This window comes from Vespa velutina, chromosome 1 (genome assembly GCF_912470025.1).
Source record: "Vespa velutina chromosome 1, iVesVel2.1, whole genome shotgun sequence".
Taxonomy (NCBI): Eukaryota; Metazoa; Arthropoda; class Insecta; order Hymenoptera; family Vespidae; genus Vespa; species Vespa velutina.
Window position 1 is genome coordinate 16,891,346 of NC_062188.1, and position 14,675 is coordinate 16,906,020.

At 32.7% G+C, this 14,675-nt stretch overlaps 1 protein-coding gene across 1 annotated transcript; it reads right to left on the minus strand.

Annotated features, from left to right (window-relative positions):
- Window positions 1-1,639: 1,639 nt before the first annotated feature.
- Window positions 1,640-13,723, minus strand: LOC124948815. Its single transcript, XM_047493026.1, has 4 exons — window positions 13,292-13,723; window positions 6,079-6,247; window positions 3,464-3,723; window positions 1,640-3,252 (listed from the first exon to the last, which is right to left on the minus strand). The coding sequence occupies exons 2-4, from the start codon at window positions 6,244-6,246 to the stop codon at window positions 3,147-3,149; spliced, it is 534 nt and encodes a 177-aa protein (XP_047348982.1). The 5' UTR covers window position 6,247; window positions 13,292-13,723; the 3' UTR covers window positions 1,640-3,146.
- Window positions 13,724-14,675: the final 952 nt, after the last annotated feature.

Below are 14,675 nucleotides of genomic sequence, written 5' to 3' on the forward strand. Positions count from 1 at the left end.
ATTTACAAGCTTATCTTCGAGCTAATCTTTCACTTAATATTTTTTCTTCTTCTTTTTCCTTTTCTTCTTTTTTTTTTTTTCTTTTTTTTCCATTATAGTTATTATTATTATTATTATTATTATTATTATTATTATTATTATTATTTTCCCTTTTAAAAAATCAGCTTAAAAGCTAGAAAAGATTGTATCGCCGAAGCTCCTTTTATCATTTTTATAATAATCTCGCAGGAACTTGATAAAGTAAGATTAATCTAAAGCGAACGCTTTCATTTGCATCTCTAAACTATTTATCTATTATTTTCATTTATCTTCGCTAAGCACGATGAAGGCGAATTCGTGTCTTTCGAAAAATGCGATAAATAATTTAACGATCTTTGCTACTAGGCACGTGACACATCGACGATAGAAATGGTCATACATTTTCTCCCATATTAAATTTCTCTCCTTACGCGAAATAAAGAAGATCTTCGCATTAATCTAAACAAATTTCTTATTTTGACATTATGGCGAAAGTAAGAGTTTATCAAACGATCGTTTACAAGGTGAAAGTAAAGATCCGATCGTCGCGGCATATCACGAGATATACTATTTATACACCGTATATATCATATACCTTTTTATTTTATTTTATTTTATTTTTTTATTTTTTTTTTTTTTTATTTTTTTTCTATTCTTTTCTTCTTCTTCGTTTTCTTCTTCTTCTTCTTCTTCTTCTTCTTCGACATCTTTAATAAGGGCAGTTGCTCAGACTTATATCTTGACGGGATTGTAATATGGATTATTCCGAGTTCGAACGCGATTTCATTAAACCCTTCATGTAACGACGTTTTGTTTTTTGCAAGAGGATCGATCGATTTTGTCTTTTTCTATTTCCTTTTCTATTTTTTTTTTTTCTTTTTTTTTTTTTTTTATATATGTTATTTCGATGCACAAAGGGTTCCTACAAATTGACTTTGGCGTGGGCGAAACTGAACGGAATAACAAGGTTTTCCTTCTTTTTTTTTTTTTTTTCTTTTTCTCTTTTTTCGCCGATAAATTTACATACTTTCTTTCTCAAGATAGGTACGATTCAAAATTCAACGTTATCTCGAAGAATAAAGAACGATAAACACGTTAACAATAATAATAACAAGTAGTAATAATAATAAGAATAAGAAAATGAAATCTTTTCCGCGTTATCGTCAAATCGAATTTATTTCCGTTGACGATGGAAATAATATATATATATATATATATATATATATATATATATATATATATATATATATATTGTAATATATGTATGTTAAGAGCGGGCGCGTGGGCGCGCGCATAATTCTAACGATTTTGAAACAGAAAATACGTTTCTCAGTTTTCTATCGGAGAAACGTTACATACGCGAAATCCCATTAGAAAAATTACAATACGAGAAATATGTATACACTTACGTCGCTACATCTCGTTTAACTTTATGATTATGTCGTTATTCGTGTCTTCTTTCGCGTATAGTGTATATATTATTTATATGTATATATGTATATGGATGTCATATCTCATCTCGTTCAATGGTTTAATTCACTTTTTTTTAAGGATTCTTTCAAGATGTTCGATTAAATGCATGACGAATACCTTCGTTCTTTTTTCTCCCCTTTTTTTCTTCTTTTTTGTTGTATTTGTTTTTTTGATACATTTTATTTTATTTTTATTTATTTTTTTTTTTTTTTTTTTTCATGGAACACAAAGAGTGGACCGCAACTTGAACAACGTACGACGAAGGGAAGTCAATCTTTGATTGGTCGATCATTGACTACCCTTGCCAAATTAGCGCGTTACTTTCTTCCCTTTTTCTTTTCTTCGAAAAAGAAATTTCATTCATGAATATTCGCGTTCAATGATGACGATATTAAAGCGACTTTATTATATGAAATGAATTCTTTTTTGAAGGAAAGAAAAAAACCCGCTCTTTAATCTCAAATTATCTTAAATCATCGACGTATCGTTTCTCTGTCCGAGCCATTCTACGTCAATCGATTCGATTTTCAATCGATTTCAAAAGTTAAACTTGCCAACTTTAGTGGGCTCTATGTTTTGACTGAATCTAATTTTATCTTCATAGATCATTCTGAATTGATGAGTATTCTGAAATAACAGCTGACTGCATTTATGATTTAACGATGAAATGTTTATGACTTCAAATGCAAGGAAACGATTTATTTATGCAATTTATAAATTATCCCCGTTATTTCATAAGCTAAATTATTGATAGGTATTAGGCTTAGGCCCCTGCGTGCTTATTATTATTATTATTATTATTATTATTATTATTATTATTATTATTATTATTATTATTATTAATATTACAGACTTACTCAATTCTGTTTATCTTACAATTAACTGATTTACATTATTTTAACTTTTTCACTTGAATTATTGTGAAATTGTAATTGTCTGTCGATTTAATTGAGCTGCGTAAAAATAATATTATCTAATTTAAAAGTCTCATCAATTTGGAAATAATTGGGATAAAATTTCGAAACTTTCGTAGAAGAGAATTTTTTTTTCCTTTTTTTTTTTGTATTCATCGGCGTAAAAAATACAATGTTGAGAATTTAATAATATTGCATTAATTAATATTGTATCGTTTGACGTAGAACGATTCGGTTTATATACCAATGGGAATACGAATGTGCCGATAATAGATCGATATATCAGAAACGTACGTTTTTCCACGTTGGACCCGAAACCATAATAATAATCAAGTAAGACGCCAATTGGTCGTAAACGAAGATAGTATTACACGTTAGATGCGTAATACTAACAGAGAAAATTGAGTAATAAATCATTAGACGATCGAATATAGTAACGTTAATTGTTAAATGAATTATCCTTTTATGTGCTTCGTCGTCGTCGTCGTCGTAATTTTCTTTTCTCTTTTTAATCCAATCACTCTTTTCCAATTTAGCAAAAAACGATAAAATGGAGATCGAATGATTTCCAAGCTCTCTTTGATCAAGCCTTCAAGCTTTCTTTCAAACGAGACTGTGCTCGCGTGAGTCGAAACGATGAGTGTAAAGAATGGAGGAGCTCGTTCCTGGTGATGTAGATGAGGATGCTGTGTTCGAACACGTCGGCGACGAAGGCATTGCCTTCTTCGAGGCTGACAATACCTAGGTATTTCGAACTTGTTTCGAACTCGTTTTGTTGTTCTCCAAGCTTGAGGCCGGCCTTCCTACGAGATCCTCCAATTCGTCCGGTGTCAGGACAGTGAAATCTCTGAGATAATGATTCACCAAAAATAACAACAAATTAACAATAATCTAACAATAACAAATCTAAATTTACGAAATATGAAAATTTTCTTTTCATACTATTTTAATTATAATTATAATACACATATGTATGTATTTTATATATTGTTAAATAATTAATATGAATTTTTTGAATAATTTTGATTTTTATCGAATAACTTTTATCTTAAACTTACCTGTTTTGAGAAAGTAGTTTGTCTATGCTGGTGATACTTCGCTGATGTGTACCCTCCTTTTGAACAGCCTTTTGTCTTCTGATACAGAGAGCTCGAAGAGGCGCCAATAAAACACCAACTACGAGAAGGCCGCATCCAGCCGCTATTAATACGGCCGAATTTTGTGCGGCTTCGGCTCCAGGTGCAAGCTGAACTAACCCGACGACGAGTACAACGGCTCCAAAAAGTAAAGATCCCACGACAACGTGCAGAGAATTTACCTGTGAATATTTCCAACGAATATTCTCTAAAATATACAATATTTATGACATATATTTATATGTATATAATGATGCCGGTGATGTAATGATGGTATAACAAAGACAGGTAATATATATATATATATATATATATATATATATATATATATATATATATGAGTTGTGAGTTCTTGAATAATTATATTTTCATTAAATTATTTCATTATATTTTCATTAAATGAAAAAATATTATAAATGTTATCTTTGCGAAAAAAAAATCTTATGAACACACGAAGTAATTACATTACGAGAACTCTTACTCGACCCTATAAAAGCATGGATCAACATATTCCCTGTTATTGATCTACCCTTTAAACTTTGCAACGAACCAGCATGTAATTATTACTTTCTTCCAATTTATAATTGTTACTTTTATACGTGAGAATATGTATAATTCGTAAAACAACATTGTTTTAATTAAGTAATTATAAATACATACATACATATATATATATATATATATATATATATATATATATATATATATATATATATACGATTAAATCTTTTTTATTTCGTTTGAAAAATCTAGCGACTTTTATCTTAATTTCTACTTATAATTTGAAGATATCTTTTATCAGAAAAAAGACAAGAGTAACTCTAGTAACTCCTCTCGAGGGATCAATTTCGTTCTACGAACTCAAGAGAGCGTTTTATAGCTATCACGATACGAACAGCACTTTGTCGCGTTCTTCGCTCGGTTACTCCTCCAGCATCGAATTTCTCCTTCGACTTTTCGTTATCGAGTACCAAGGTCAAGGTTATTGGATTTTATTCAAAATATAGATCGTCAATGTGAACGAGCTCAACTCGTTGGACATCGCATGCTAAAGCTAGTTTAAATTTACACTTCATCGGTGTTATTCCACTAAGCTAAGCCATTTGTAACGGGAAATTAATTTTATTTGTTTCAATTAGAAGAATCTTGTACATTCGAATCGCAGATAATAAAGGCAATTTAATCGAATTAACTATTGCAAATAATTACAACTTATTGTAAAGAATTACGAGAGGCATTAGTCGACTGATAAAATTTATTTTCAAATGTCGATAAATAACTTTCGCTGTATCAAAATGAAAAAGATTATATTAAAATCCCGTTATATCTCGTATTTTTAAATTATACACGGAATTCTTTCATCCCCTCTTTCCTCAACGCCTACGAAGATCGAATGACGTCACAAAAATCTTCCGCCCTTTCGTATAAAACCCATCGTCAATAACATAAAATTACTATAACGTAGTAATCGAATATCGATTGACTCATGGTAGTGCTTTTTTTAAACTTACAATAAAAAAAAATAATGCCCTACAAGATTTAATCCCTTCGAAAGTCTTGCAAATACTTGAGAATTTATTTTTAGTAAAAGTAAATACATATATATATATATATATATATATATATATATATAATATATTTATTTTAGAGAATAATTATTCAATTAATTTTTAATCAAAAAAATAAAGAAGAAAAATAATCGATTAAAATCATTCGAAAGATTATCCAGTTTAATAATAAATCTTTTGTATTCTTCAGACATATTATTTTATCTTCCTTCGGCAAACATTCAACAAATAACAAAGAATTTATAATCATATTGGAAAATTCTAAATGTGAAGCAAGTTAAGATCGATAATGAAATTAAAAAATGAAGGAGAGAAGGAGTAATACGCAAATTAATATGTTTCTCGTTTTAATATAGAGATCTTCAAAAACCTTGACTATAATATTATCTTAAAGAATTTTATTTTTGAATGTAAACAAAACTCTGTTGTTTCTAAGTTTGAAACCTACGATCTTGAATGCCCTTCCGTTATTTTTAACCTTTATAATCATGGATCTATTATTTCCGTTATTGAAGAAACAGATAGGGAGAGAGAGAGAGAGAGAGAGAGAGAGAGAGAGAGAGAGAGAGAGAGAGAGAGAGAGAGAAAGAAAGAGAGAATAAAATAAGAAGATGAAGAAAAAGAGCTTTGATATAATTATTGTTAATGTCTAAGAAGGTTTAAATGAGATTTACTTTGATTAAATTTTCACAATGTATTATCAATTTATAGAATTATTTATAGAATATAATTTATTATTCTTTAATAATACAATAAATTTTCCATTATAATTATTTAACTTAGTCAGACATAATTGAAAAATATTTGTTCCGTTGTATCGTTATGATAGTTTATATCGTTATAATAGTTCATGAATTTAATATGTGTGTGGGCGTAAAATTAATTGAAATATTCTCGTACAAAGTAATTTGATAAAGACTGAAGATATTGGTATTTCGAATAATAAGAAGGAATAATCCTTTCACTTACCTTTCCACAAAAATAATATTCAGGAGGTTCTTTGTCGACCAATGCTAAAACTGCCTCGCTTTCTGCCAATGGACTTCCCGGTTGGCTATTTCCTATTCTTGTTCCCTTCTCTTGATAATAAGTTTTGTGGAAGACCTTTACAGATGGAACTGGTAATGCCGTAATCATCCTATAAACACGATTACTATTATTGGAATACGTTTAAGAATCTTTACTTTTTGCTTCTTAAGGAAGAGTAATTTAACGAGAATAAACGTCATTAGAACCAATATGAATGACAACTATTGAATAATCCTATAATTGTTTAATTTCCTGGTCTCCCTTCGTGCGGCTTTTATTTATTTCTTTTTTTTTTTGAAATCATTTAGTTTAAATGTATCTTTTCATTTATAAAAAGCAACAAAAAAAAAAGGAACAAAAAAGGAAAAAGAATCTTTTCTTTTAATTTATAAATCTATTTTATTTTATAGATTTTCTTTTCTCTTTGAATAATATCTAATTGTACTATGTTCTACATAATAATATATATATATATATAATGTATGTATGTATAATAAATAAATAATGATTAGCCATAGATTGTTCAAAGATTGATTAAAGACGATATTAGCCAATGAAAATTTGGAAATCTAAATTCTAATGGAATATATATCGTTCGTATTTCGATTCAAAATATGTAGCTTGAAATAATAGAACCTACAAACCAAGGTGTAAATCATCCAGGGTTATCGAAGAGCTGCACGCTCGACGTGGAAAGTGGAACAGCTTTAACGGATGCACGAGCAAGTAGGGGGCTTTACTAAGGAGGGTAGAATCTTTAGTTTCACTCTGATGACTTCGTTTCGCGGGTTATATTCCAGAATGTTACGTGTTCTGTTTCGATCAATGCCATTATATATGAAGTCGATTATAATGTTATATAACAGACTCTCATCGTAAGAATTTTTTTGGTTCATCAGAGAAAATGTCATCGGCGGATTTTCTTGCGTGAAACGATTTTATAAAGGTAAAAAGAATACATCTTTCCGATCGAACTATTTCGTATCCGTTGCACGTGACATTGTAAAAGGTCAAAGAAACAGTGTCGAGTCTTCGATAGATTTATATATATATACATATACAGGCAAACGTTACATCTCGATATTCCCTTTTGGATTTTCTTAAACCTCAACAACTTTCTATATTTTAGATTCTTATGACGATGGGAGTTTAACGCCCACTAACGTCTTCTCAGCTTTATTATTCTTTTTTACATTTTCATTCCCTTCCATTACCTCTTTCATATTTTTCTCTTTATATTTTCTATTCTATGGTAGTCATTAGTAAATCATCATTATTGTAAAGAAATAAAAAATGGAAGATTTCAAGAGACAAAAACTCGTTGAAAAATTTTTTATTTCGAATTTAACAAACAAAAAAAAAAGAGAAAAAAAAGAAAAGAAAGAAAGAAAGTATATTAACACATAAAAAAAAAAGAGAGAAAAATTTCAATAAAACCAAAAAATATCGCGGAATCTAATCCAACAATATACGATTTAATTGAACAAAATACAATTTCAACGCTATTCTCGTACAACAAGTGAATCTAATGAAGCTAAAAAAAGAAGTAAATAAATCAAGCTCTCGTGGAGGTCTTGTTGCAGCTTCCCGAGTCAATAGTTACGAATTTTCCCGGCGATAATTACTTTTTCCGATAATAAACCGAGGTCCTGGCATCTAAGAAAGAAAAAAAAATGTTGTACGCATCGAGTTATCGACCTTCTCTCTTCGAAGGAGGCAACGGGTCGAGGATATCGATGAATACACGATGAAAGCATCGTAAGAATTGCTTATCGATCGGAATAGATTTTCCTAGTTGTGTCCTTGAATTAATTTCGCCATCTTAGTTGTGTCGGAAACTCTCTCTCTCTCCCTCTCCCTCTCCCTCGTGCAACTTTTTCTTTTCTTTTCTTTCTTCCTTTCTCGTTTATATACGTATATTCCTTTATGGAGGAAACAAAGGGAGAGCTTGTTGTTGTCAGGGCTGCTGGGTGCCGGTTGACAAAGCATCATCATACATGAGACACGTGGATCGGTCTATTATATTGAAAGTGCAGGCAGCAGGTGTGAGTGTTACTCGTTTAGTATGTGTCGTTACTTGTCGAGTTAAAGTAGATTGTAGCCGGTGTGATGTGGGTGGTGATGGTGTTGGTACCACTGATGTTGCTGCTGCTGCTGCTGCTGGTGCTGTTGCTGCTGCTGCTGCTAGCACTGCTAGTAGTGGTGGTGGTGGTGGTGGTGCTGGTGGTGGTGGTAGTGATGGCCTAGATATATTCTCGGGGCCAGCGGACGTTGCACCTCGGTTATCGAACAGCCAGGGCACACAAGGGGTGCAGCTGCACTGTCAGAAAACTATCGCTGCGCTCTCGTCCTTCCACCACTCGCCTCATTCTCATCGATCGTTCTCTTTCCAGTCTCTTAACGAGACCACCTTACCCCCATCCCTCCTTCCCTTCCTCTCTCTCTCTCTCTCTCTCTCTCTCTCTCTTTCTCTTACTTTTCTTCACTTTTTCTTTCTTTTTCCTTCTTCTCGAAACTCGACCTTCTCCGAACGATACTCGTGTATTTTTGATTGATCGATAAATCTAGACTGAATAATATGATCATTGATCTATTACTTTGCAATTGAATTTACCATCTCGAATTTGGAATAAATAGAGATCTAGTATATTCAATAATCTCGCCTTTACAGCGTAGGCGTATGTCGGATTTATTCAACGTTACATCAACCTTTGCACCTTTTGAACAAGATAAATGACATATTCGGCACAAACATTAATCACATTTTTTCTTTTTTTTTTTTTTTTTTCTTTTTTTTACTTTATTTTTACGAATCCACCCGTCGTGGAACGTCGATTAATCGAAGGACTTCTTAAGTACGCAAAGTTGTTACGTAGTACGAAGTGTCGATCCTGTTTAACAATAATAGTATCGAATACGAGACTCGAGACGTTGTTTTCTGAAGGCTTTTCGATGATAGACAGTTCGTCATTATATTTCCATTCTCTATATAAATTTTTCTTTTGTTTTTCTTTCGAAACAGGTATTTCATTAATTTAATAATCTTACAGATTATTGTTTGTCATATTTAAAATACATACGAAGGACGAATTGAGAAGAAAGATAATAGAATTATTTATTGTAATGACGAATAAATGTTTTATTTCCGATTAACATGCAAATTCTTTACATATATGTATATGCGTGTATGTGCTCGTCACGAGAAATCTAGTTGCTACCATTGTAAGATTCAAGAGCACGATTATAACGCGGACGCGTTAGCCTTGAGTTCAACCCTTTTAATATCTCGAACAGATGTATCGATTCTTCGAAATTATAATTATGCGTGTAAAAAAAAAAAAAAAAAAAAAAAGGAAGGAATAATATTTTTCAATAATATTTGTTATTAGGATATTACACGTAGAATATTATTTTTCTTTCTCTTCTCAAATTGATCGACTTTAATGCAATTAATTATACTTTTATAACGTAGACGTGAATGATAATTAAGAAAAATATTGCGCGTTTTTATAGAGCGACAGAAAAGAGAAAAAGGAAGAAAAAAGAAGAGAAATATAAACGACGTTTGTTTCATTGGAGATCGTCAAGTGCAATTTCGTTTAAACGATCCAATGAACTTTATTAGAGTTCCGTTCCGTTACATTTACATTTGTGGGGGCGTCAATGATAAACCTTATGTCCCACGTATACTCCATTACATATACTGATGAAAAATTGTATGCGACAAGGCGTACGTGCAAGTACAGTATTTATTTAAGCATGACGCACGTAGAAGTATATAAGAGTGTATCTGTATATATATATATATATATATATTTTTATGTATATATGTATGTATATATATATATATATATATATACATACATACACGTGTACATATAAGTACATGTGTAGGTATTCCCTAAACATTCCGCATAATTACGAATTCCATACATTTGTATGATAATCCATCAAAAAATATTATTGATTAATTCCTATGATTTTTGTTTCATGGTAACACGAAATATTTCTCTCTCTCTCTCTCTCTCTCTCTCTCTCCCTCTCTCTCTCACGTTTAAATAATTCAAATGATAATATTGTTAGATCGTTAAGACAAACAATGATAAATTTTCATAAAAAAAGGAAAAGATATTTTTGGCGATATTTAGACGGAAAACCCTTGGAATTATCTACCGTCTGGAATCTAAGAATATCTAATTTGTTCGTTACATTAAAAAGTGTTTGTTTGCTCGACATGAAATATTTCAAGTTTATTTCTAATAATGTAAATATCTTTTTAGAAACTCTCTCTCTCTCTCTCTCCTCTTTTCTCTTCTCTCTCTCTCTCTCTCTCTCTCTCTCTTTCTCTTTATCTCTATCTCTTTTAGACTACTAGTAAATTCCATCAAACATACTATGTCCTTCGTTCTATAGATTTTCAACGTTACTGATTTTCGATTCACACTAAAACGAGCCTCGTAAGAAGTTGGTTACGTGTACGTCATGTCGACGACGACGACGACAACTACGACGACGACGACGACGACGACGACGACGACGACGACGACGAAGAGGTAACCTTTATTGCACGGAAAGGCGTAAAGTGGGACAGTGGCCTGGTTCCCGGTGTCATGGCTGCAGCTGCATGTGCACTACCAAACGCAGAGAAAAAGAAAGAGGGAGAGAGAGAGAGAGAGAGAGAGAGAGAGAAAGAAAGAGAGAGTAGTAGTAAAGGCCGGCTATAGACACACCACAAGGTGCAACCAGTTCGCTGCTCCCTAAGCTTTGGATCTCCGCCAAGAGAGCTTTGAGAGTCCGAGAAAGTACGGAGAAAGAAGAGACTGGATTAGAGCTCGTACTTCGTATTAAAAATGTGTTCCTCTTTTCGTATTAGATAAGTAGACACGTACATGTATGTACATACAAAAATGTACCATTCGTCGTTAATTAATCCCCTATCTTCTTTCTTTTTTTTCTTTTTTTTTTTTTTCATTATTTTTCTTTTCCTTTTTTCTTCTTCTTTTTCTTTTTTTCATGAGCGCTCACGAAGAATTAGCAAAAGGAAGTAGCATTCCTGTAACACTCTGACTTATCATCCACCAGTAGAATTTAAAGCCTTTTGTTTGGACTCTGCCTTTTGGCGGGTCTTTATACTCAGATTGAATGACGCAAGAATGAATTCAAAAGAAACAAAGAAAGAGAAAAAATAGGAGAGAGAGAAAGAGAGAGAGAGAGAGAAAGAATGATTTCAAAGCCGAATAGGGAATTAACGCGAAACAGTCGTAAAGTATCTCAACCTACCTCATAGAAAGCTTAATTTCATGTAGCAGCTAGAATAATTTAACGTTGACCTATCTCTTCTCAAGAAATCGATTTAAAAATGTAAGATAAGAGATTTGAAGAACGATTAGAAATGCGTAATACAGTAGGAATTTACAATCTGCGTGCGAGTTAACGACCCGAAAGTTAACGTTCCATACGAAATTCGTCTCTTACGAAATTTCTTAGTACCTATGCCCAATTAAAGTACCTATCGAGGGTGCAGTCTCAACGATAAAAGTAAATGGCCCGGGGTATTATTTATGCAAATACGTGACTTCGCATGGCGCATGCAAGTCAGGTTTTATCGAAGGCAGCACGACATCAAGGTGGTTCACCTTTTCGCCGGGAGGATGTCAAGCTGCATCCTTGGCTCTTTCGTGCTGAGCATGGAAATAATAAATCAGCGTGAACCACCTCGTGGAAGGATCCATTTCGAAGTAACGTAATTTTCTATTCCTTTGCAAAACTATTTTTCATGTTATCTTATATTTTCTTTTCTTATTTTTTTTTGTTTTGTTTTAAACGAAATACCACTAAATGTAAAAGATTTACGTTTTTTTTTTTTTCCTTTTCTTGGAAGGGCTGTTCTTTTTATGATCATTTTCTCTCTTAACGAATCCATCGAGAAGACCTATTTATCGATCAATTTGAAATACTAGAGCACTCATAAAGGGAGCAACGACGATTTATGGAAACGTCTTTGCTCCAGAGCCTCCCCTACGTACGTTGACTCACGGTCGGCGTTCTTACTAAATGCGATTGCGACTTTGACTTGGCTCTCTTCCAGAGACGTCCAGCTATATCGGACGAGATGGATTTGGTAATCGGGGTCGCTGCACCCCTACGTATTCGTTCTATATACTTTAGATTATATTATCCTTATATATATATATATATATATATATATATGTATATATATATATATATATATCCATACATATCTATACATATTATCCGTATATTATAACTAGGAATCTTATCAAACAAAATCTATCTTTGAAAATTTTCTAACTTTTGATCGTTGGAATTTTCATCTCATCTGATATATAAAAGATATATTGAAGATATACATATAAAAGATATACATAAAATGAAATGCATCAGGTTTGTTATTAAATCTAAAATAGTTTATTGGCATAATAATTTCATAATCGAAATATCGAGATAAACTCAGAGAATGTTATTATTTCACAACTGGTCTATAGGGGATTCGCGATGCACGTGATGAAAACTAGAGTTCCTAGACCGGTTCATTAAAACTTTCAGATAAATGGGTCACTATAGGTCATCCAACAATATCTCGCGAACCCGCGACGAGTAAGCGATCAACAACTGGGTCACTCGATCGTTGAGAAAAGATCGGGAAGCGATTGGAGATAAAAAATCGATTGGATTAACGTCCTGAATTTGAAAGAAATTATCATCTATTTGAGTTTTCAATACCAACCTACGTAATACCGTGAACGTGAATTACGAGAAACGAAAAAATTCAAATATATAGGATAGTCTTCCTTGAATTATTCTAATGAGATTCGCATGTCTACGTGCAAAAGTACACAAGGCTAATGCACGCGAACGATCATCGCCACCGTCTGTCTTAACTTTCAACGAATATTATGAGTCAAAAAAGGAAATTAATCATTAATCATAAGCATGTTTATATATCTATATCATTTTTACAGGAAAATTTAAATATCTTATTTACATTTCGTTCTGACAGCTGACAAATCAACAACAATATCGGACTAATACGAGAAAATATTTCAACATTGTATGATACGAAATTACGACGATCTTATTTTCCATAATTAAAAATTATTATAACTAATTTGTCATTCAAGATGTTACTTACTTTGATGAGCAAGAGCTTTTATCTCTGCGTCGTGATTCCTTTTGTAAAATTCGCGCGCTTCACCAAGGAAAGATGGTCTAAAAGTTCGATGATACTCGCATCGGACACTCCTTGATCTTCTCTTTGAATTTCCTTTATTATTTCTTTCTTCTTAATTCTTCTCTTCTTCCTCTCTTTGTTACAAGGCAAATAAAGAAGAGAAAGATATCACGGAAAATGTTTGTCTAGCGCGCGACCGTTTTAACGGAGTGGTGGTCCCGCGAATACTGAGCTTCTCGAGGTTCGCGTCCTGGTCGATAAACCACCCTTCTGCCACCCATTTGCCTCGTGCCGAAGGTACCTTCATACCGAGCTTCACCTGACTCTCCTCCTTCTCTTCTCTCCTACATTTTCACTCCCACATCGTTCTCTCTCTCTCTCTCTCTCTCTCCTTTTCCTTCTTTCCTTTCTTTCTTTCTTCATCCACCACCATTTCATATACCACCTCTTTTCGAGTTAACGCACACAGACACGCATGCACACATCTTTAACCTTTCATCCTTAGCATCAGGACCCTCAGGATTCCTGGTTTCCTTTTGGTTATCTAGCATTCCAATTTCTTTTGTAAAATATTTTCTACACAGACGGTACATTCACGTGTACACAATATTACGATTGATTCCGTCATTGTAAACATTCGTCGCATTCCTATCGTATACTCGTGTACCCACACGTGCAAGAAATATATAGTAAATAAATATAAACTGCTACTTGAATTTACCGACCATTGATCATCGTATAAAGGATCAAATGATCTATTACGTTATCAAAGAAATGTGTTACAAATTAATTAAGAAAAATTATTAGAATTATTTGGAGTTTTTATTCTTTTTCCTCTCTCTTCCGCCTTCTCTGTTTCTCTCTCTCTCTCTCTCTCTCTCTCTCTCTCTTTCTGTGTCCTGTAAAAGAGATTCAAAGAGAAGGGCCAAGTGAATAAAGGACAATGCGAACGCAGTAAAAGAGAACAACTTGGGTTCGTGTTCGACCTCGATCAACCAAGTGGATCGTCCGTTCGTGTTACAACGTAAAACGCCATCCACCTCCAGAAAAATGAAGAAAATCAAGGGACAACCTCGGGTCGTCTGCGACTGCTGACCTTCGACCTCGATGACCAATTAATTATATCGACTAGCTGCTAAATGTAAAAGTATTGCGAAATAATGTCTAAAACCTATCATATTCACGAGTGTTTATGGATTACTAAATAACGTAAAAAACTTAATTGAAAATATTTTACATTAATTATTTTAATTCAAACATTCTCGTACAGATATAAATCAATTTTTGAATCAATATCATTGAAAATTTATTTGACATGATCGATAGGATAGACTGATTAATTTTA

What these genes read in the sequence shown, in the direction of transcription:
- LOC124948815 (XM_047493026.1), bottom strand. Translation starts at nt 6,246, where the DNA reads ATGATTACGGCATTACCAGTTCCATCTGTAAAGGTCTTCCACAAAACT. An exon ending in AATATTATTTTTGTGGAAAG is followed by an intron (nt 3,724 to 6,078) that starts GTAAGTGAAAGG and finishes AAATATTCACAG; the next exon opens with GTAAATTCTCTGCACGTTGT. An exon ending in AAACTACTTTCTCAAAACAG is followed by an intron (nt 3,253 to 3,463) that starts GTAAGTTTAAGA and finishes TCATTATCTCAG; the next exon opens with AGATTTCACTGTCCTGACAC.